Source organism: Grampus griseus, assembly GCF_964374135.1.
Source record: "Grampus griseus genome assembly, chromosome: 1".
NCBI lineage: Eukaryota > Metazoa > Chordata > Mammalia > Artiodactyla > Delphinidae > Grampus > Grampus griseus.
Genome location: NC_139017.1, coordinates 23,830,546 through 23,854,723, shown reverse-complemented (window position 1 = coordinate 23,854,723; position 24,178 = coordinate 23,830,546). Strand labels below are relative to the sequence as shown.

The following is a 24,178-nucleotide window of genomic DNA, read 5'->3' as shown; positions in this document are numbered from 1 at the left end:
TGATAATCTTTTGTATGTTTATTCATCATTCATATTTCCTCTTCTGTGAAATACCTGGTCATGTTTTTTGCTCATTTTCCTGTTTGGTCATCTTTTGATTTTTTGAAATTATTCATATATGGTAGATACTGGTTTAGTGATGGGTGAGGTCAATCTTTTCCCTGTTTGTGACCTGTTAATTTTTATAGTGTATTTTGTGAACATTTGTTGTTATTGCTTGAAAATTCATTGTTACAAATTTTAATGTAATATCATTCTTATCCTTTTTACATTTATCTTTTTTTTCTTAAGAAGCTCTTTCCTACCTCAAGGTCATAAAGATAGGATATTTATTTTCTTTCAAAAGTTTGAAAGTTTTGCCTACTGTGTTTATGTCTCTGTTCCATTTAGAATTGACTTTTTGTGTATGGTGTGAAGTAGGAATTCAGTTTCATTTGTTCCATATAGATACCCAGTTGCTCCATCACCATTTATTGACAGTCCCTCCTTTCCCCAGTGATGTACAATTTCATCTCTGTCATGTGTGTACATTTAGTTCAAATAAGATTCATAAAGTAGCTGTATGAATATCTTAGTATCATCGTCTGGTACTAATGGCTTTAAAAAGTCAAATTTAAGGTTTAAATGTATTTCTGCTTTTCTTTTTTTGCCCAGAATACTCTTCCTTTAAAATGTTATCATTATAACTGTGTTAATTCAAGTTAGATAATTTTATACCTTTCTAGTCAGAATTGTTGATTTCCTTCCTAAAGAGGAAGGATAAATTAAAGGTCTTAATAGTATGTGCCTTATAAATATCTCAGAAGTTTTATGATTTCATTTTTGGATTTTGTTGAAATACTAATTTTATTTTTTATTATTTTAGGTTCGACCCTTAAACAGTGAAGGATCATTAAATCTTTTAGGGTTGGAGACGATTAGATTAATATATTTCAAAAATAAGATGGCAGGTAAGAAAATACACATTAGTAGGAGAGCTTCATAGAAGTATTCAGGTGTATCTTACTCCAAAGTCTGTATAGGGGTATTCATAAATTTATGATCTTTTCTGGTGGATCTAGTTAATGAAGATGTAATTATGGTACATTATGTATTTGGAATAATATTTTGACTTAAATGTAAGTAAAAACATTGGCATTAAGAAAACACATTAAAATGTTTATATCAATTATCTCTGGGTAGTGGGATTATTATATTCCTTATGCTTTTCTTTTTTCCCCCATATTCTTCCAATAAATTTGTATAGTCTATCAAAACAGATTCCATCAGAAGTTTGTCATTTTTGTTTTGTTTGTTTTTAAGTACTAAGATACATACAAATGGCTTGGCTTCAGATTTGATGCTCTGGTATATCCTCTTGGCACTGGCGGCTTCTTGGTATACAGACTGGTGACTGTAGGAGAAGTCCTATGCTAAGAGGATATTGCAGTATGACTTGAGAAAGGATATTCAGGTATTAGACGAGATTAGATCCACCCTCTTCTCACTGTATGTAATGGTTGTAGAATGTGTCCGTAACCCAATTTGTCTCTATAGGATAAAACCTATTCCAACTCTCTTTTTTTATGCTCTCATCTTTCTACTCTAGGCTAGGAGTAAAGGTGGAGCTAGGAGAAGGAATACCTGACAAAATTTCAACATAGTTGTCTTATCTTTTGAAAAGGAAAGGAAATCCTATTTCCTGGAGATTCTGTTTCTCTGTCTTGTCTGTTTCTCTTTCATCTCTCAGGAGCCCAAAGTGCTCTTGCAGTCCTCTGGCTGTCCACAATCTCCTGTTGCCACTGCAACTCACCAAGATCTGCTTCACCCTCATAATTCTCAAATTCCAACTCTCAAATTCTCATCTACTTTTAAAATTTTATCCTTTTAACATTTGCTGTTAGGAAAGCAATCTGATAAAGCTATCATTATGATACAAGGAGAATGTTGCTTTTTTTGTACTAATCATCTTGCTTTGGCTGGCCTTACAGGCTCCTTTGGCTTCTTCCTACTACATTTTTCTCATTTTAGCTTTTTGGGTGTTATAAACTTATAAAGATTGGCTTTTCTCTTTTTCCTTACCTTATTTAGAGAATGGAATTCATCATGTTGTATGGATACAGTTTTCTGTTTTAGAGGATGTTCACCATATCCCAGCATGTTTTGGGAGCCCATGGCTAAGAGTTTTGTTTACTTCTAGGTATTAAAATTGAGATAGATGGGCATTAGGTGACTAGATGTACATAAGTAAGTATCCCCTGAAGATCAGGAGAGTAGAAATAGCAATAAGATTCTTACTTGTAGTAAAGGAAGCTGGAAGAAACACAATTCCTTTCCTTTACTCCACATCTTGCAAATTGGATCTGCAAAGGACATGTTTTAATATATTAAAAAAATCTTAACTGTTATCATTTTCATGGATAATTTACCATTTATGCCTGATTACTGTGCAGGTCAACAATAAGAGCTTTTTAACACCCTAAGCCATTGAAACCAATACTGGGAAGGTGGGAGAAGATGGTGTAGAGATATTGGGGGTGGGGTGGCCAAAGTGATAGGACACCAAGGCAACTACGTTTTCCTTTTTTTCTTCTAGTAAAATTGTACCATTTTGTGTTTATAATCAAATAAAGGTGAAAATATACTCTGTAAGCTATATTTAATTTCAGCATATATTTGTTTATATATATTTCATTGAAAATTATTATTTACTATGATTTATCAGCACAACTTAAAAAAAATCAGAATTGCATATACTTGTATAATTGATTGATGTTTGTACCGTCTTGGAGATTAATGGGTGAAAAGCATTTTAGCACTTTAAAGAACATCATTGTTCTTTGTATTTTTTTTTTTTTTTAACAGAAGGGGATGAACTGGTAGTTCCTGAAACATCAGATAATAGTCGGAAACAAATGGTTAGAAATATTAACAATAAGAGGCGTTATTCCTTCAGAGTTCCAGAAGAGGAAAGGATGCAACAAAGGAGGTAGATATTTAATTCATACTCATCTAAAGATGCTTATAGCATCAGAAGGACTATTTGGTAATAATACTTTATTTGATTTGGAAGGAAAATTTGATCTCTGAAAGTCTGTCATCATCATCTATGGTGTTAAAAACTGCAATAATGAATGTATTTCTCAGTGTAATTTTAATTAATACTTCCCAAGTTGTGAGTATGTACTAGATTAAAGTACCATATTTTGATTCATTTCTCTTTGTATATGGAATAGTTACGATTTTTAGAATGTGGGCTTTTATAAACATAGAACATACCTGTGCAGATTAACTATTCTCATGACCAAACAGAAATAGGCTTGTAGTGTTTCCAGTTACATATAAAAACATTTCTAATATATTAGCAATTATTTTAAAAGATGTGCATAAAATGTTCAGAATTATCTGTAAAATAGAGCTTCTTTGATATTTAAACACTAAAATAACCCTCTCTGTTTTCCCACCAAAAATCATAAGATCTTTTTTAAAATTTAAAACAAAATCTTCTAAGTAAATGTTTAACTTAGTATATTCTATTATTTTAATTCTATCCTTATTAACATGATTTCACAGTTTATTTTTATGAAAAAATTTAAGTATACTTAATTTTTCTCTGAAATTGTCTAGATTGGTCATGGAAAAAAAGTGTTTAAACAGGTGTTTTCTCTTACAGGGAGATGCTGCGAGATCCAGAAATGAGAAATAAATTAATTTCCAACCCAACTAATTTTAACCACATAGCACACATGGGTCCAGGAGATGGAATACAGATTCTAAAAGACCTGCCCATGGTAAGAAAAATGAAGAGTGAATGTGAATATAAATGGGGTTAATACTAAGTTGGAGGGGGGAGGGGGTGGATACATATGAGTGTGTGTGTGTGTGCACTTAAATACATATAAGACTTAAAAAGACATATTAGTATAATGAGGAAATGTTTATCTCAATATATCACAATATATGTACGATGCATAATGACATAGCTGATGAGAAAAACATAAAATACAGATGTGTATCAAAAACCAAACATATCAAGTTTTTATTTAGTTGAATACCCTATATACTTCTCCCATACCTAGATTTACTATTGTTGGAGAAATAAACCATCAGATTTGGAGACATTCTATACCAAGATTCAGAGCTTTGTTACCGAATTACTAAAATTTCACTAAGTTTTAGCAATTCAACACAGATATTTGTCCCCCAAAGAACCACATTAGCTTGATCATTAATGGTCACACCTCTCATCTGATTATGAAATTAAATCTTTTTCCTCTGCCCATTACAGACGTGTTGCCTAGTCAGTCTTATATTTTAAAAAAAGTACAACATAGGAAAACTGTTGTGATTTGTTTTTTTTTTTTTAACAACATGAAGATTGGATTCTTGGACCTGATATACTGAGATTAAGAACATTAGTGGAATTAGCTAATTATCCAAGCTCTGTAACATTTCAGTAGCATGGTACTCTCAACAAACTATTGAAACTTAAACATGACTCTTTTGATAGGTGGTGATAGCATCTAGATTTTGCTCAGAATTTTAGGCATAATTTAAATGCTATGATAGTTTGGGAGGTGATATGTAAATCTCAACCCAAAGCTCTTTCTAAGGAAGTCTGTGTTAATTACCCACATTACTTAACTCTACTGTGATAGAAGATATAGACATGTATCACTGACAGAAAAAATAATAGGTAATACAGTTTGTACAGTCAAGTTTTTTTAATAAAAAAGTTCAGCTCTTAAAGGTAGTTTTTGCATTTCTTTCATAGGAGAAACCAAAAAAATCTGCACTAATTTGAGCCTGAGTTCCACATTATAAATATCTCAATTAACCAGTTGCCCTGTTTATGAATGGATGTGATGTTCTTACTGTCATTGTTTTTTCATCCTCATCAAGACATTATTATATGATTATAGTACCATTACTTCCTTTCAAATCATTCACAATAGTCAGATGGGGATTTTTATTAGCCGTGCTAGGTAGATATAAATAAAGTATGCAGAAAGATTACAGCCAATCTTGATATAGTAATTAAAATGAAGTAAGAAATTTAAGGCTGAGCATAAATATTAAGCTGAAAATATTGAGAATAAATAAAGGCTGAGTTGACATGGTTAACTGCTATACTTACCTATCATATCTAAAAGCTATACTACTTTTACAGCTTTTGCCTGGGAATGAGAGTTCAGATTTTTCTCCATTCTTTTCCCATTCTGAACGTTTACTTAAGTCCTCAGACTGGTTTTCCTTTATTCTCAGAGGTAAACGGAGCAGAACCACACGGTCCAAAAGCTTCTGTCATTTTTCCTTACAGAAGCTACAAGGTCAGGGCAGGTACAAAGTACCTTAGGAAAGAGAATTTTTTAATTATGATAAACAGTTGAAATGTGAATATATGTATAGCTTATATTTGATAGATCAATGTGAAATTTTTTGAAATTTAGTTAGTAAATAGTTTTTCAACATCTGCTGTGTAGGTAGCATTATGGAGGGATAGAGGCATACAAATTTCAAACACATCCATATGTTGCAAAGCAACATATCAGCAAATACAAAATTATTTCAGTAGTGAACAAGGTTTTAATGTGTATTATCCTTTTAAAATTAAACTTTCTTTCACACTTGCTTCATTCTGGTATACAAAAAAAGAATAGTACGGTTTTCCTCTCATATATTCCAATAACATAGCAAGAAGAATTATGGAAAATTGTTCTATAAATTATGTTATATCCCACAGTTTGTTCCTTAAGGAGAAATAGTTTCAGGATTTAATAAAATGTTCCTCTGCTTGACCAGGTGAAAAATCAGTTTGCTAATGTTCCAGAATTTTTTTCAGACCTTCATTCACAGTAAGACTTGGTCTTTCTACACCCTGAATAAGCACACTGAAGCAAAATGTGAAATTTCAAGCGTTGTAAGAACTTTCATATCCTAGCATCCCTCCTTTTCTCCCTTCACCATCCCACCACTTAAACGAAATCTCTGTTTTGTCATTGTTGTTGTTCAGAATAAGGTCCATTCTTAATTACTGGGCAAAACAAGTTCAGATAGCATTTCCCAAAGATTCAACATCAATCTGACCCCATGACACAGGGTCTCCTGTGCTGGCTACTTATTCCCATTAGACCTCTTGATTTTTAGTATTAGTGTCACTGATTTTGTTAACCCATGACTGCCTTGCTGGTTCTTTTTGTAATTAACACAAGTGACTCTTTACCCTAGAGGTGCAATCCAGTTTTTAATGTTCCTTTCATTCCTTTCATGTTTTCTTATCACATAAGCACTTTTGAATGTCCAGGACAAGAAGTTGGTGTAAATTTTTGAAACCTGTTCACCTGTACGTGTAATATTGTAGCAAAGATGTTATGTGTCTGAACTCCTGTTCTTTATTTTCACCTGACTTTCTTCCTTTCACTAGCAAAGAACATAAAAGCTGGGGGTTTTCATAGGCATCCATTTAATCACTTAACAAATATTTTTTGATATACTGTCATGCCAGAACTGTACCTACCTTGGAGTAGACACTGGTAAATGACACAATAATATGCATGTCTGAAAAGCAAATAATATACATGTCTGTACCTGTGTGTGTGTGTGTGTGTGTGTGTGTGTGTGTATGTGTGTATACCTGTATTAAAAAGCTTGTGATATTTTAATATAGTCTCAGATTTTAGTATGTTCTTTCCACTGTAATTTTCTATATTTAATGAACTATTTTCAAAAATGAAGATGAATTTAATTCATCTAACATTAACATTTATAAGAAGCACTTTCAAATACGAAAGCTATGATGTTGTCATTCGTGCAAAGAGCATGTGCCCCAGAAATTTTTATGTTTAACTTATTCAAATCAGTATTGCCTTTCTCTGAAATACTTAAAAGCTTAGAGAGTTTATTGAATGTCTTTGGAAGCTTATTCTGTTTCCTTTGTACCAAAATGATGCTGAAAAGGGTTGTTTGCCTCATGAATGTGGAAAAGATAGTAAGGGTAAGGAGTCATTTTTTTCTTATATCTCCTATATCAGATGTGTCTTAGTGAGCCAAGAGAATATAGGCAGTTAATATAAAACAGCACATATGTCTTACAAGTACATACTGTAGTAGTTTCCTTGAATCCTTTTTGTCATTTACCTTTTTTCATAAGCAGGTACTTGTAATAAAGAATAGATTTGTCTCTAGTTGAATACAAGAGTAATATTTTATCTCTAAAAGATTTATTTTTTTTAGCACATAAAATTTCTCCTAGCCTTTTACCCATTCCTAAAATTGTTAACAAATAAAATTTCAAGCTCGGTGACCTTTTAGACCTTTATGAAGTAATTTTACTTCTTAAAGTTACATTTATATCAATAGTTTTATCTTTTTGAAAAAAACCTTAGAAAGTACTGGTTTCACTCACATCTCTAAATTTAAAACACCTTATATAGAAGCCTTTCTTTTAAGCTTCCCTAATTTACCAGATTTTTTTTTTTTTTTTTTTTTTTTTTTTTTTTTTTTTTTTTGCGGTACGCGGGCCTCTCACTGTTGTGGCCTCTCCCGTTGCGGAGCACAGGCTCCGGATGTGCAGGCTCAGCGGCCATGGCTCACGGGCCTAGCTGCTCCATGGCATGTGGGATCTTCCCAGACCGGGGCACGAACCTGTGTCCCCTGCATCGGCAGGTGGACTCTCAACCACTGCGCCACCAGGGAAGCCCAAGATTTTTTTCTTTAACAAAGAAAGCTCATCTCAGCTCATGAGAATATCAGTCAGCGTGTCTCCGGGAAGTCATTCAGCCTGTCTCTAATGAAGAGACGGTAGGATGTTTTCCTGAAACACAGTTGTTCTCAGAAACTGAACTTTGAAAGTTCCCATTAGAGAAGGTGACTGGGTGCTGAGCGACAGTTCCCAAATGTTCCCAAGTTATTTTAACATGAAAAACTAGAGCCCTTGTTTTCAAAAACTTTATTCTATGTCTTTAGTATTACATTATTTCATTTTTTAAAAATACACCTGAACATTGAAGAGAAGGTTGTTCTCTTGTTACAAACAAACATGTTCTTTGGGTGTCTAAGTGGAGATAAGCTTGGGCTACTTAAAGGTAAACCAATAATTGGTATTTTCCACAGTTACTATTTCTGTTACGGGAAGATAAGATCAGTAAAAGCAAACACATGTCAAGTCTATAAACACCAGGAAATGGCTTTAGTTTCTAAAGGAACAGTTTCATAACGCTTTTGGTGAGAGGCTGGTTGTAGGTTCATTTGTTCTTTTCTTTAATTATTTCTCGCTTTTTCTATCCCTAATGTTTTTGGTAGGTTTTTGCCATGTTTTGATTCTATCCCATAGGAAAATACTGAACTAAATTTTGAAAATCTACTTGTATCTCTGAAAGTCCAGTTTCTACCCAGCTTGATAGTAATAAGAGAGAATACGTTTATGAGGCAAATGATTTTTGGCAAATCAGCTCTTTAGGTAACTGGCAAGAGGATTACAAAATTTAACTTTCTAAGGCCTAAAAGTATTTCATTATGGATTCAATTCTTGATGTGAGATACTTACTTCATTTTTTCTACATGCATGTTGTCTGAAATGTCACATATATCCAGTGAATCCATTTTCATTACCTCATTACCTTTTTCTTCTTTCTGTTGTTTTTGATAGCCGGGTTTCCCTTATCCATCCCCTCATCATCACTCCGGTCTGATCTCCTCTCCGATCAACTTTGAGCACATCTATCACATGACTGTTAATTCTGCTGAAAAATTTCTCTCTCCTGATTCCATAAACCCTGAATATTCCCCGTCTCTACGCTCTGTCCCCGGTACACCAAGCTTTATGACTCTGAGGGTATGAACAGCTGAGTTAGGTGTTAACTTGTACTAACCATGTGTGGATCTCTGCCTGGCTTCATAAGTAACACTGCCAAGGGGGTACATTCTGTGAACGTTTCCCTTTGGCCTGTTTCTCTGTTGCCAAACTTCTATTCTTCCTCTTCCTCCTCTTCTGTCTTGGAGTTCTACTTTTTTCTTCTTTTGAGGAAAAAGATGAGGATTTGGGAAGATTTCAGTTTTATTTCTAAAACAGTATTGGAGGTTTTTCTATTTTTTAATAAAACATCATCCCATCATGATATTTTTCATTACGGATACCATAAGAAATAGCCCCTGAATAAGTAAATCTTTATTATATTAAAAACAAACAAAAAAGGGATGTAGAATTTCTGAATTCTGGATTGCTCGTTACCCTAAAACCAGTTCAGTTCAGAGAAATTTTTTATATTTAGTGAAGTTAAAGTCTATAGAAGGGCCTGTCCAAAGGCCTTTTATCTACAATAAACCCCTTCTTGAAAAGCTCACAATTCTCAAAATTATAAAGTATAATAGTACCAGTGAATAACAGGAAAAATTAGCAAAAGAAGGTAGTCTTACTAATCTTTGAGTTGCTGATGCACCTTTAATTCCAGCCAGGATCCAAGATAAGAGAAGTAAATCAACAAGAGAAAAAAAACACAGTGTGCTGCATTCTGAAGGACCGTGGTACCTGCCACTGGGTCCTTCCATGCAGCCTTGCATCTTTGTAACTAGTGTCTCTGCAGTGGGCTGGAGAGCAAGTGGGCCATTCAAGCTGAATAGCCACACATCTGTCAAGAAATATGTACTGACTTCAAGGGAGCATTTTCTCAAGTTTGTTTTGCAGATAATAAAATATTTAGATTGTATCATGCAAACACATTTCCTCTGGCTTAGAAAAACTTAGCATCCATTTTTTATTTGTGTATTTAGTAAAGTAATTTTCCAATAAGAAAGCTACCTGTAGGGCGAGAAGTTTATTTTTGTATTTTTGTTTGCATTCTAAATTGTGATGTTTTTAAATGTCATTGTTATTGACATTAAACTATAATGTCATTTAAGTGTCTTAGTTCACAAGATAAGATCACTTATGATAAACTAAGCTTCAGTGTGCTTGGTAACAGATTTCAGGGAGTGGATTCTAGGGGAAGTTGTATAAACTAATCAGTCAAGAATTTTTGATATAGAAGATGGTGGAAATGTTGCTTAAGTTAGTCTTCTATAAATAGAAACACTACGATTGGTGGAAGTTTTACCCTAATCTTAAGCATATTTGTGCAGGAAAAGGACCATCAGCTTAGGTTTCACATTACTTCATAATGAAGTTGAACTTCAGCTGAATGAATGATAAACTATTGGGTTTGGGTTTTGTGTGGGTTTTTTTTTCCCCCAGAACATATCTTCTGTGTATCATTCTTTTATTACCTCAACATTCAGTGTTACTAAACCACTGGTATTTTTTACAGGCTTAATTTTTGCCATTTTTTTCTAGGGTAGGTTTGTTTTATAGAAAAGGACGACACAAAGGTACCTTAAGGTTAATAGCAAAAACAATAAAAATTTAAAGGTTTAAACTGATACCCCATCTCTCTTGAACTTGACTCTGCTGCATTGTATGCATGTCATCGGCATCTCTCAGGGTTGCTCCTATGAGTGGCTGTTGAAATGCTAGCACTGTTTTCTGTTTTAAATTTTTTTATTTTCTTAGAGAAAAAAAGGTAAAATGTTTGCTTTGAACGAATAACACAGTAAGAATTACATGGACTTCGCAAATTTGATATATGAACCAAAATGGCAATAGTTGAACGTAGAGCCACCCAGCCAGCCAAATCTCAGTATGTGTGATTCTTTAAAATGTATGATTTGGAGTTTTTCAAGATATATTAGTGCATGTTTTCCAGGAGATGTTCGTGGATGTTTGCTAGCTTTGGCCCTGCACTAGTTGTGTTGCCATAACCTTCTCTCAGGTACCAGCCCTGACACCCCTTCCGGTCTGAAAAGGTTAGGGCCATCGAGGAGACCGTGTTCAGGCAGCTGGTCCGACGCACCACCTCTCTAGGTGTGTGTTACTTTCAAAGCACTCTGTGGCTCATTTTCCTCCCTTGGACACCAAAATTATTCAATATTAGATGGGAAACTTCTCACACCAACATTCCCAAGTTAAAGGACTTCACCCAGGCTGTGATTGTCAACAAGCGTCATAGTTATGACCCGTGGTGCTGCTCTCTGTCCGTGAGGCAGGAAGGCTGCCTGGTGACTGGGATGGGAACGTGCAAATGGCACTTTCAGTATCAGGACGATAGAAGGTGTGCTTGAGAAGAATGTACTTTGAAGTGGCTTTCTTCTAAATGGGCTTATTCCGCTTTTGAATTATCCTAAGAAAATAAAAATCTCATATGTAGTAAAAGCTTTGTTTCAGTTATCTGCAGAGGTCCATGTAATTCTACATTTCACTGTCACTTCTAACCATGTAACTTTCACTTACTGCACTCACAACAACAAGAAAAAAATTGTTATCTGTTGGTAAGTATTTCAGTAAGTATAAAGATAAGCACTTATCTTTGGTTGGGGTGAGGGTTACCTCTGTTAGGGCTTTAGTACTTTTGTGGGCGGGAGGGATTATTCTGTTTCTTGTCCTGTATCACTCTGGTCAAGACAACTTTATTTCTTGAAATTAGGGTGAAAAAATAGACATCTCTGTAGAAAATCAGTTTCACTCTGGATGAAGAATTTTTCTTTCTCTTTTGATTTTAGAACCCTCGGCCTCAGGAAAGTCGGACAGCATTCAGTGGCTCGGTCAGTATTCCATCTATCACCAAATCCCGTCCTGAACCTGGTCGCTCCATGAGTGCCAGCAGTGGCCTGTCAGCAAGTAAGTGGCCCCAGCTGCAGGAAGCATTTCCATAGCAAGGTAGCAGCCGTGCATTATCGGTGGCCAGTGTCTCAGACCTGGCTGGGGAATGCCTAGGAGGCACAAGTGCAGCTGTTACAAAAATAGTCATAGAATCCTTTTAGAAGTTACAGTCCATGTGGGAGACAGACAAACAGTACTACAAATTGTGATGATAAATGCTCCGAAGGAGGGCTTCCCTGGTGGCGCAGTGGTTGAGAGTCCGCCTGCCGATGCAGGGGACGCGGGTTCGTGCCCCGGTCCGGGAAGATCCCACATGCCACGGAGCTGCTAGGCCCGTGAGCCATGGCCGCTGAGCCTGTGCGTCTGGAGCCTGTGCTCCGCAACGGGAGAGGCCAAAACAGTGAGAGGCCCGCGTACCGCAAAAAAAAAAAAAAAAAAAAATGCTCCGAAGGAAATAAACAGGGGACAGTAATAGAGAGTAACAGGCAGTAGCTGTTGAGGATGAATACACACTTAGAATAATTAGCAAGGTCACGTGCCCGCCCTGGGGGTGAAGTCACATTGACTCATGTTTGATTAACTGAAAGGAGGCACAGTGGCCACCTGGTAGTGGGCAGGGAGTGACAGAGTAAAGCTCAAGAGGTAGGCAGGGGTCAGATCAAGCAGGGACTTGGGGACCAACATAAGACATTTTTTATTTTTTTAAAAACACAGTGGGAAACCTCTGAAGAGTTTTAAGTAGGCAAGGACCATTATCCAAGGGCAAGACTGTTCTTGGCCAACAACTGCTTTTCTGTCACTTTCTCAGAAGTAACCTGGTATTGGCTTCGATCAGACAGAGTGGGGCGAGTGCGCCCAAGCACATGCAGGCCCAGGGTGGACCCGGGGTAACGCTAACGAAGCCTCCCTCGCTTCCCTGCAGCTGAGCTCTGAGAAGAACAGCCGGTAGTAACTCCACCTCACATTTCAGAGTCATTCAGTCAGAAGCGTATCCGTTGCCTTGTATTCTTGAATGTGAGACATTCGAGTCAGGCCTCCCGGTGCAGACTGAGTGTCCTCCTTCACGTACTGTTCATGCTGAGGACGCCGGTATCAGCACCCGGCTTGTGCCCAGCTCTTGGTTTTAGGCTCTGGCAACACAGAAGTGAAGGGTGCTGGAATACCATTTGTTCTCTTGCTGTGGAACAAATTACCCCAAAATTTACAAGCTTAAAAGAGCAAACGTGGGCTTCCCGGGTGGCGCAGTGGTTGAGCGTCCGCCTGCCGATGCAGGGGACAAGGGTTCGTGCCCCGGTCCGGGAGGATCCCACATGCCGCGGAGCAACTAGGCCTGTGAGCCACAACTACTGAGCCTGCGCATCCGGAGCCTGTGCTCCGCAACGGGAGAGGCCGCAACAGTGAAAGGCCCGCGTACCGAAAAGAAAAAACAAAAGAGCAGACGTCTATTATCTCTCACAGTTTCTGAGGGTCAGGAGTCTGGGAGCTTAGCTGGACAGTCCTGGCTCAGGGCCTCTCAGGAGGCTGCAGTCAGGCTGTCTGCTAGGGCTGCCATCAACTCCGAGCTCAACTGGGACTAGAGAAGCCACTTCCCAGCTCACCCACATGGTTGTTGGCAGGCCTCTGTTCCTCACCAGCGTGGGCCTGAGTGTCCTGGTGACATGGCCTCTGGCTTCCCACAGAGCAAGTGACCTGAGACAGAGAGACCGAGCAGCAGTCTCAGAACGGACATGCCATCGCTTCTGCAGAGTGCTGGTGATCACACAGACCACCCCTGGAACCATGGGAGGGACCCTGCCCCGGGCCTGCAAACCAAGGACAGGCGCCTGCTGCAGAGACTGGCTGCAGACGTACAGAGCACGTTCAAGGAGTTTTCAGTCGACAGGCAGAAGTTGAAGGGCACATCTTGTGACTTTCTTGCCGTCATCTCCCAAAGTCATCTCTACGCTGTGTGTAGCCTTGATTACAATGAAAATATCTAGCCAATTGGAAAAATGGCAACCATTTTATGAATTATCTTTTTACTAATGGTAGCTCGATAAGATAGTAGATTTACTATAACTAACCAGAAGTTATCAACACTTGAGATGCGAAGAAAGTATCACAATATTAATAGTTAAGTTCATAATCCCTTACCCAAAACTCTCAGAGCCAGAAACCTGTTTTCAGAATTCAGATTTTTTTTTATATATATTTTAGAAGGGAATCTACCATATATTATATTACATTCCAAGCAAGATCTAAGACAGCACCTACAAACAATATTTATAGAGCAAAATTTATGACTAGTCACACTATGAATATATAAATAAATGTACTATTTTTAAGTGAAGTCTGTAATCAGCCTCCAGCCAGTTCAGATTAAGTCTGCCACCACATGAATTGACGTCAAACTCACGAAAAAAGTTTTGGTTTTTCAGGGCTTTGGGATTTGTGGAATTGCAGGTAAGGATAGGACCTGTGATACAGAGATTTAAAGGGCTGAGTGGCCATCTCCTTAGGAGCGCTGAAGTGAGGGTCCACTGTCACTGTTGACCGTATGCAAGCTACAGACTGGAGCCAGCTCCAGGTCCCTGTCAAGGCCTTTAATGCAATAATCAGGCGTGGCCTTCCTGAGATTCTTGGTACCAAGCTGTTTGTGTAGAGGTTAAGAGGAAGACCAGCCCAGGAATTCCAAGGGGCACCTGCTCTTGAGAGTGCGTCTCGCTGGCTTCAAGAGTAGCCCAGCTCACGTGAAGAATTTCCAGAAGGGCAGCCTGCCAAGAGAGACACAAGAAGAAACGGGGTTCCGTGTTGTCAACCTCCAGAACCAGAAGCACAGGCTCTTCCAGGGCCAGACTTGCGGTGGCTTCCTGACTGAAGTCAAATTAACACAGAGCTTTCCACTGTGACTACCCGCTCCTGTCAGTGACAGGCTCACTGGGGAGCCTGCAGACCCTCCTAGAGGTCATGTAGAGTTAGACACCGTCACTCCAAGAGATCTGGGGCCCAACCCCCTGAATCACCATCTAGAACTCTTTGGAAGAGACCCTGCCTGAGTTGGGACCACAGTTTTCAGATTGTCCCCCTTTGCTGTTCAATCAAAACAGCCCATCTCAGTTTTTTAAGATTAGGGTGGTTGAGTGTAATTTTTCTCTGAAAGGAACATTCCCAAAGTTAAAAAAGAAAGAAAAGAAAAGAAAAAAAGTGTAAATCACAGAGGTGGATTAATTTCTCCATTCTATAAACGATCACTAGGACAGAGGAAAAGAGCCCAGTAAGTGTGTACTAAGCTCTGGGCAGCCCCCTCACACACCTTCCGTCTCACGTTTCATTCTCCGTGTATTGAGCGCTCAGTTCCCACAAAAATCCCATAAGATAGAATTTATTTTCTTATTTACAAATGAAGAAAACTGAGACTTAGATAAAGTAACTTGCTTAAGGTCACACAGGTTAGTAAGCAGAGCAGCAGAACTCTCTGGCATTTTGGGTTTTTTATTCAGAGCGACAAAATTTTAAAAATAGTAACTTATATTACAGCTTTTGTTAAATTGAGCACTAAACTAGGCATGGAATTCAAAGAGAAGTTATACAAAGTGATTTATGCCTTCAATTAGGTTGTAATCTAATCCACAGCAAAAAAGTAAAGAGTACATAGCCAGAGAGACACATCCACAAATGAAAACCAGTCTATGTCTGGTGACAGACGGCTTAGAAATTGGATGGAGTGTTGGAAGTAAGAGTAAGTCAGTGGTTCTCAGCCTGAGATGCATTCTAGAATCATCAGAAGGGCTTTTAAAAGTTAAGTCAGAAATTCTGTTATTATTGGTCTGGGACAGGGCCCAGGCACTGGTATTTTTAAAGCTCCGTAATATAATATGCAGCATACAACCAGTGTTGGTAACGTCTGCAATAAGTAAGTTATGGTGACACAGCTGAGGGGCTCAGGAAACAAACCGAAACTAGAAGGAAGCTGGGGGAGATCACCAAGGACAGGGCTTCAGCAGGCAGGCTTCACAGTCTATACCTCGCAGTTGTGCTAAAACCTCAACGCAGTCTCACAGTCTTTTTTGACCAGTGATCTTAATATTGCAGCTCAGCAAGATTAAAACATTTTTCAGTAAAAACTAAAGAATAGTAGGGAATGCTAAGAGTTTTAAACAGGTACTCACAATACCCCAATATTTCTAAGATTTTTTTGGGCATGGTGCCAGTCCTCCTTTGATGTACCCCAACTCTGAGATCAAAATAGAGTGTGATTTTAAAGAAACTCACCTCATTTTTGTATCTCAGGCTTTTTGCCCTGTGGAATGAAAATGCTTCTCTTTTGTTCGTTTGTGTTTTTTATGAAAATCCTCTACAAGTTAAGTGACAGTTATGCATCATCAGGTGGCATGGTCTTCACTTCTGGGAACTGTTCTGTTCTGCTTCATCGTTCAGCACATGTGTTTTGAGCACCTGCTGCATACCCAGTCCTGCATTGGGTCCTGCAGAGGCAAAGACCGTCCTTCTATTAAAAGAATGGCAAGGCACATAATTACAGCATAGGATCTGAATGCTCTGAAAGAGGTGATAGGAAGTGCTGTAGGTGCTCCAGGGAGTAGGAAAGAAAACTCACTAAGGCAGTAGCACATGGGTGGAGACTGGAAGGATTGATCCTGTGGAATTGTCTAGCAAGCAGGGCAGCCTGGGCACAGCCAGTGAGAGCAGAGGCCAGCGGCCTGGTGAGTGGTGCCCGCTCACCCAGCAGCCCTGGCGGCTGGGCTCCGAGGTGGGCTTGGGTGTCAGGGTAACGCAGCTGGACCCACTGTCCATCAGTAAAGGGCTGTAAGCGGGAGGATGACCCCAGGGCAGCGGGAAGGATGGCTCGTCACCTCAGCAGTCTGTGCACTTTCTAGAGGATCGTCCCCTTCTGCACGTGTAAAGTTTCACCTGAACGATGTGCTTGTAGGGTCATCCGCACAGAACGGCAGTGCATTGAAGAGAGAATTCTCTGGAGGAAGCTACAGTGCAAAGCGGCAGCCCATGCCCTCTCCGTCAGAGGGCTCGCTGTCCTCGGGAGGCCTGGACCAAGGAAGTGACGCCCCGGCGAGGGACTACGACGCAGAGGTGAGTACCGCGTGGGCAGTACCTCTGTCTGGGGACAGGGGTTTGGAGAAGTCCCGAACGAGAAAAGGCGAGTGCGTTTCCCAAAGCCGGTCCACCGCCTTAAGCCTGGCCTCCGCTGCCGCAGGGATCAGCCACTCACTGCGGCGGGGGTGGCGGAGCCAGTCACTTGGGTTGCAAACTGCAGTTTCCCTGGAGGTGTTCAGACTTCTAATAGCTTCTGTATGAAAATGGTCTACGTTTCTAAAGACCTGCAGAAGGGCCTATGAGCGTTTGTTATCTTCTGTGCCTCTCACTCAGCTCAGAAAAGGGGCTTTCTACCGACAGGAGAGAAGTCACGTCAGTTCATTGGCCAGGGTGGCTGGAGGGGAGCCGTGGTGGCCTGAGCCCCTCCCGCCCCTCTGCTGCTCCCTGACGTCTTCCTCTGGGCCTCACAGGACTCTGATTCTCCGAGGCATTCCACGGCTTCCAACAGTTCCAACCTGAGCAGCCCTCCCAGCCCGGTGTCGCCCCGGAAGACCAAGAGCCTCTCCCTGGAGAGCACCGACCGCGGGAGCTGGGACCCATGAGTGGCCTCTGCTCTCAGACCAGACGCCGGAGCAGCGGCCGCTCTGGGCTCCCTCCCCTCACTCCCCCTGTGCTCTCACTGTCATCTCCCACCACCCTTGCCTGGAAGCGCCAGGGCCGCAGCAGTAGCAGGCGGGGACTCAGGAATTCTGCCTCTAGGACTCACATCCACGCACCCCTCGACTGAACAGCAACAGTCGTAAAGGCAGACTTTCATTGAGCAGCTCAGATGAATACCGATTTCATTTCATACCCTTAGCGTTGCTTTCCAGAATATTTCCCCCCTCCCCTGAAAGGTAGCTTAAGTAGGCAGATTACACAAATGTAAGCGATAAGAATAAGATTAGACAGCCATTGTTTTCACAGTAGAGCCTCGTAGCCCTGAGACAGCACGTGGGGCTCGCCAGTGGGCCCCGGGCACGCCATGCCCTTCAGCACCACAGTGAATGTCGACCTGATCGTTGCCAGTAAATCCCTGTTCACTAAAGCGATGCATATTTTACTACAAAATAGAGTTTAACTAAATACACAAATGTAGAGGTTAAATACTGACTGTATATAATAAAAAGAAGCATCTTGTATTCAACAAAAGATGGATGCATATATGAGACAGAGATCATTTAATTTAAAGAAATGTATTGTTTCTTGTCTGTTTTCCACCTAAGTAATCAAAGGGTAGAAAGGCCTCCAGCTGACGTTTACAGGAGGAGAGCGAGAGGAGTGAGAATTCCCCTTAGTGCCATTCCTCACCCTGGTCGCAGTCACCTGGGAGCTTTAGGGAATGTTCCAAGGCTTTGGTTTCATCGGTTTGGAGTGTGACCTGGAAACCAGACTTTTAACATTTGAAGCCTCTTCAGCAGCATCATTTAAAGGCATATTTACTTCTATCCAAGACATTTCTTTTTCTAGCAGTAGAATTTGAACCACACTTCTCATTTATTACTATATTTTGGTATCTTCTGCTGATGAATGTAGAAATGCAGTTTTGTCACCTTCTGGATCCCTTCCACCTGAAAGGACACAAGGAATGTCGTAGTTTCTGAAGGTCCATAAAAGGGTTCATAAAAGTGCTTTTTCTCCTTGGCAAAACCCCTTACTCCCTGAGTGGCAGTGAGGCGTCTGGCCCCCAGCTGCGCCAGCTTCTCAGGGAGGGGTCTGTTTTGAGGGGGGTGTGAGCTTCCTCAGATAAGCCTGGGAAAGGGGGTTTAGTTACCAAATAATGTAAAACCTCAAACGCAAGGACTTGACCAGCCTTAACCAAATACTCTTTCCCGCAAGCAGTGGGAAATGGACGTGCTCAGCCTGGGCGCGGGCAGGAAGTCAGCCCAGCATGGCCACCTTGACTGCTGAAGCTTTTCCTCCCTCGGTTGCTGTGTTGTGTTGTTAGTCACATTCCCATTTGGACTCCCGCTGTTTTAATTACCACAAGGAAATGAGATGCAGGACCAGGACCTTATGTCTCCAGAGTCATTTCACCGGTTAAGCACATGAGTAGAGAAAGAGATAGAAATAAAAACATTTCATGGAAGTAAAGAGAATCTGCCTCTCTTTTACTTTTTCATTTAAATTTCTCTGAGAAATAGAAACAGATTTTCTGCTCCCTTCTTTAAAATTCAGCTAAAATGGAAGAATTTTCCTGCAGTTGCTTGTCTGAATCGCAGTGTTTGAGCACCGTCATTTCACCCCTGGCCCCGATTTCACACCTTTCTCCTCAGCAGCAGCTGTGCCGGCCTTCCCCACCACAAGCCACAGGGAGCTATACTGTTTGCACTGACGCCACTCTCTGGAACAGGTTACTGAGGTTCAGTGAGGGAAGAAAGGATCCCGTTTGGGGATTATATTATAAAATGTTACAACAGAGAATTTTAAAATAATAACAGTTTTGACATTTGAACTTGGTGCTTGCTCAGATTTGATTGTTTTACTTTGGATGGGCATAAATTACTGCACAATTCTAACCTAAATCCTTTGCTTTTGGAAAAGTGTCATGTAAAAATACTTTGGTGCATTCAGATAGCAAGAGTGAGACCTTGAGTCTGGCTATGGCCAGGACTCCGGTAGCTCCGTAAGCTTGACACTTCTCGGGAGAGGAGGGAACCGGCCAGCCAGGTGCCAAGTGCACGTGGCCCGCTCTCCTCCAGACCCTCCCTCCCCCTGTTTTCCTTTCCCCTCGCGTCTTCCTGCCTCCCTTTTCTCCCCCGAGGAGGCAGACCAGGCTGAGATTCACAGGACTCCACACGAAGCCATTAGTTTATGGCTTTGACAACCAAGTTTCTGCTGCCTGTAGGTGCTTATTTTTTTAAAAGATGCTTTTAGGATCAAAATATAACCATACCTGAAGTCTGGGCTCCACTATGATGAGTCATACCCTGCAGCCCCCCCAACAGGGCAGATGAGAGAAGGGCTTGTCTTGGCCACTGGGCTCACTGGGAGGTGTAATATTAACCCAGTGGATTATACTCCAGTAATCTGAAATGGTCTTACCAGTAGTGAGAGAGCAGTCCCAAATATGATTAGCTTCCAATAGTAGAACTTTGGGGGAGAAACACTGCCAAGGGTAGTAGTTTGGGAGGTATTTTCCCCAGATAATGATCATTCTACTGGGCTTATCCCCATTCTTAAATATGAAGCAGTTACCTTCAGAAGCTTCTTGAGAATGATTTGGAAAGATGGGGAATTGGGTTCTAGAGAAACAGAAAACATAATGATCATCGAAAGGGATCATTGAAAGATCATGGAACAGATGTGATGTTGCTGTCTGAAGTTATCCTTTGTTTTCATGCAGGACATTCAAAGAATGTATGTGGCAGCAGGAACTCATTTCTCTTCTCAGTAGAAAGTAAAAATAAGTGAAGAGGCATTTCTGGCATAGTCTAGATGTGTTGGTATTTGGTGCTATCTTTGTTCAGCCAATTTGTTGTCTGCTCTTGAATTCTGACTACTTTAATCTGCTCGTGCTTTGGGTGTATAAAATTACATATATATATATATATATATATATATATATATATTTCTTTTGCCAAAAACAAAAGCCTTCCTCCTTGTCAAATGATTGCTAAAGCAAATTTCACTTCTTTAGTTATGTGCATACACACACACACGCACACACCCATCCCTACACTTAGTGATTTATCTTCCTTCCCAGGGAGCACAGTTTTAAGGCTATGAAATACAATTAAAAAGGGCCCATCTACTGAGTTTTCCAAGCAATTCTTGTACCCAGGTTTCAGGGAAGAATCTGAAATTCCTGTTACGTTTACAGCAACAACCTGCCATTCCCCAGCTGCCTCTCAGCCCCTCTGTCTGCCTTCCATATGGTTAGGATCCTGTCATTTTGCTACTCAGTGGCCGCATCTACTTCTGCGAAAGACCAGTTGCATTTCTATGGACTCTCAGGTATCATTAAAGAAAATCCAGAGTAGGAGTGGGTGGACATCCCTAACTCCCAGCTACAGCAGGGCCGTTTGCTGGCCTTTGGCCATGAACACTGTAGTCTCCCAGCTGCACAGAGCTTTGTAAAGCTCAGCGTCCACCCTCTGGACAGAGGGGCACTCTCGGCAGCGGCCAGACTTCGCCACTGCCCCGGTCCGCTGGGCAAAACAGGGAAGTAACTGGGCGCCTTGCTCCCCACCTCTCGGTGGCCCAGTCCCTGCATTCGCTAGATAAGCCACTTGGCATTTCGTTGGGCCCACGTTAAAACCTCTTTGCTTGTGATGACTTGATCATGCAAGTCCAGTGTCCTCTGCAGAGTCCTGCGCCATTAGAGGGCCTCGCTTCAGCTGGTGTTTTGTTTCAGCGCTGGCCGGTAGGCCGGCGCCCCTCTCCCTTCCCAGGGACAACCGTTACACACAGACACCATTGCATTTATGGGGGGAAATTGATGAAAACAAGTCAACCTTGAAATTTCATGAAAACAAAATGACCTGCCTTTTTATTTGATAGTGTAATACCATTTGTTTTATAAATTTTTTAGGGTTTTTTTTCTCATTGTAATATTATTGTACAGTTTTGCATGGCCTGGGTGTAATCATTTTTTTGTTTAGAATATAATGCTGACAAATAAGTGTGTATGGAAGGGGAAAAGATACTGCTTTGGCCTCTCATCACTCATTTCATTTTGTTTGGTTTTATCCCCTCATTGTCTTAGGGAACTTTATGAGATTCTCTGCTACCAAACAATGGTGTGGATTCTTTTGCACAGAGATATTTAAGGTGGGACAGTCAAAATGTAACAGAAGACGCCTCGCCGATATTTTACGTTGGTATCACTTAATATTAACCAGACTCTGATGTATTGCAATAAAACAGGGAACTGTTCGAATTGAGTATTTTGTCTTCTTTTCCCTGATTAAAAAGTCTGAGGAATGGAGCAAAGGTGACTGACTCTTTTTGTCTCGTTTGACCCCCATTTCTGCCCGTCCCTCTCCTCATCCAGCTTCCTCGTTACACTAGAAGGACGTGGGGTTAGTTTAATCTAGGACTTTCTTAGTCCCTTCCATAGCTCAGGCGGCATAGTGTTCCATTCCCTTGAAGCTTTCAACTCCCCTCTTCTGGACCTCCCTGCCGGTGCCACCGCTGACTGTAAACGGGGCAGCCCTTTGATCTTCCATCTTCCTCCTGCAGAGAAGCAGCAGACACTTCCCACGACTTGTGCTGGGACGTTTGAACGTTCAAAACGCCCCCGTGACCGAGGAGTGAAGTTTTTTGCCCCAGGAAAGTGCGCCTCAGCTGTGCTTGATCCCTGACCCGGGCGTCACTGCCGCTCAAGCCAGGCCCTCGCCCTGCTGGCTGGTGGCCACCTTTGCCCGCGGTTGCCAGCACCATGTCATACAGCCTCTGGTGCAGCTGTGGCTTCTCCGCCTCTGCGCAGTGGGGCCTGGGAAGCTGCTGCGGCAGGGACCTGGCAGCTGTGCCGTCCCCTCCCCGCACCCTTTCTCCGACGAGGAATGTGGGCTGAGCCTTCCGGGTTCAGGCACCAAGAGCCTCACGCTGGGAACAGGGGCAAACCTTGCAGAAGCGTCTGGAGGCGCGAAAGGCTGTGACGCTGACCTCGGGGTCCTCACCATCAGCTCAGAATCGTTTACAAGTGAAAGAAAGAATTAATGCCACAATGCTAGCATTTTTTTTTAATTGAAACAAGTAAATCAGACAATTACAAGAATTGTACAGAGGTTAACAGCCTGAAACGACCCCTTGGGTCCAAGCAGATGACACGTGCACATCACCTTCCACAAAAGGCCCAGGCGCCGGAGCGGGAAGAAGGGCCCACACACACCCAGAGAGCACGCGGCTTTCTCTCCCCTTCTGGGGCTCCTGCCCCTCCCCACAGGAGGCAGCAGTTCTCTGGAAACCTCTGCTTGTCCAAAAAAGCCTCTAGGAACCAGCCAGAGAGCAGGTGTGGGTGGACCTCGCTTGGAGAAGTAGTGCTTGTCGGCACTGCTCAGATCAGCACTTCTCCCAGGTGCAGATCCAAGCTGGAGAGGAAAAGGCAGAAAACACAAATCTCATTCTAGAAACACACACACACAAACCTTGTATTACACACTCCATAAAATCCAAAAAGGCTTTTCTGTTTTGTTTTTGGTTTTTTTTTTGGTGGCAGGGATTCAAAGGGAGAACTCTCATCTTCTTCTGGTTACCATTCACATTAGCAAAAAGCCCTGTTACAAAAAGGAAAAGGAAATAAAATCGTCTTTTTATCGAGAGTCATTTCAGAGGATGAGTAAACAATAAGCAGATTCTGCCAGACAGCAGTGGGGCTGCGCTTCCGTGCTGGCGCCTCTCGCCCCACACCCACTCAGCGATGAGAACCGTGTATAAGTGCTGGCCACGGGCTCTGAGCAGCGGCCCCCCCACCAGCGCGGCCCCCTCTCACTGGGTGAAGCTTAAACGGAGCGTGGGTACCACCGGCTTCCTACTAGTTTTAGCGGCAGGAGGACGGAGGGTCCCGCCTAACGGCCGGGCCCGCGTCTACTGCTGCTCGGCCTGCCTCCTGCGGTAGTTGCTGTAGGCCTCCTCGAACATGGCCTTGCAGGGGAACTGGGCCTTCAGCTTGGAGCAGATGAGGAAGGAGCCCCCCATCTTCCTGTGCAGCGAGTAGGTCTCCTCGGGCGGCGGGACGAGCCGGTGCTTCAGCATGACGGGGATCAGGTTGTGGATCTTCTCGGTGGTGCTCTGGGTGCCAAAGTCAAAGGGCTCCTCCGAGGCAAAGGCCTCCCCCAGGATAAGGATGGCATCCAAGTGGGCATCTTCCATGGCCTGGAGGGAGGTGAATGGAGGCAAGATCAAAGAGCCCTCACCAGCCCAGGGCTCCCATCACGGGGCCCAGACTGACTGCTCGCTGAGGAGTGGGCCAGGTAGGTGAGTGTTTCAACCAGACTGAAGAACGTTAACCAGGGTGTAAACTCAAACCAACAGGGGCCAGGAGAACATCATTCATGTGTGAACTGGGCTCCGTGGAAGAAGAAAGGAAGTGGCGGGGTCTGCGGCCGAAACACCTGTCATTCCCAAAAGAACAGTCTATAGGCCTGAGCTGACCTGAGCCTCTGCACTCCTCTTGGTGGTAGACCTGAGACCACCTGTGTGTCTGCAACCCTTCCCCACTGTCATCAGGAGAGGAAAGTGCTGCTTTCTGAGTGGGTTCTGGGTGACAGGAACACAGGTGGTCGCCCCTTCACGTAAAGGGCTGCTACGATTACTTCCAGCGCTCCCCTCACCCCTTCCCCGGTGAGGCCTGAGCAAGTGAGGGCTGTGCTTTGCCATCCCATCTGCCCACCCGGGCCCCGAGCGCCAACACGATGACTGGGATCTCGAATGGGCTGGAGTGGGGCATAAAACAAGAGCTTGGTGGCCAGTCCCCTG

General features: G+C 42.0%; 2 protein-coding genes across 13 annotated transcripts in view; one reads left to right on the top strand and one right to left on the bottom strand.

Moving 5' to 3' along the window:
* CDC42BPA (CDC42 binding protein kinase alpha) overlaps positions 1 to 21,621 on the top strand; it is a 324,813-nt gene extending 303,192 nt beyond the window's left edge. For 6 of the 11 annotated variants that reach the window (XM_082655135.1, XM_082655134.1, XM_082655130.1 and 3 more), the window contains 7 exons: positions 866 to 950; positions 2,845 to 2,968; positions 3,653 to 3,770; positions 8,627 to 8,812; positions 11,569 to 11,686; positions 16,596 to 16,753; positions 17,188 to 21,621. In XM_082655135.1, the coding sequence (XP_082511261.1) occupies positions 866 to 950; positions 2,845 to 2,968; positions 3,653 to 3,770; positions 8,627 to 8,812; positions 11,569 to 11,686; positions 16,596 to 16,753; positions 17,188 to 17,319 (921 nt within the window). In that variant the 3' untranslated portion in view covers positions 17,320 to 21,621. The remainder of the gene's footprint in view (positions 1 to 865; positions 951 to 2,844; positions 2,969 to 3,652; positions 3,771 to 8,626; positions 8,813 to 11,568; positions 11,687 to 16,595; positions 16,754 to 17,187) is intronic. The other 5 variants (XM_082655136.1, XM_082655133.1, XM_082655129.1 and 2 more) reach the window with 2 other exon arrangements.
* An 813-nt stretch (positions 21,622 to 22,434) lies between these two features.
* The window catches only part of COQ8A (coenzyme Q8A), a 49,551-nt gene continuing 47,807 nt past the window's right edge, over positions 22,435 to 24,178 (bottom strand). For both annotated transcript variants that reach the window (XM_082654790.1, XM_082654791.1), the window contains exon 15: positions 22,435 to 23,575. In XM_082654790.1, coding sequence (XP_082510916.1) covers positions 23,288 to 23,575 — 288 coding nt within the window. In that variant the 3' untranslated portion in view covers positions 22,435 to 23,287. The remainder of the gene's footprint in view (positions 23,576 to 24,178) is intronic.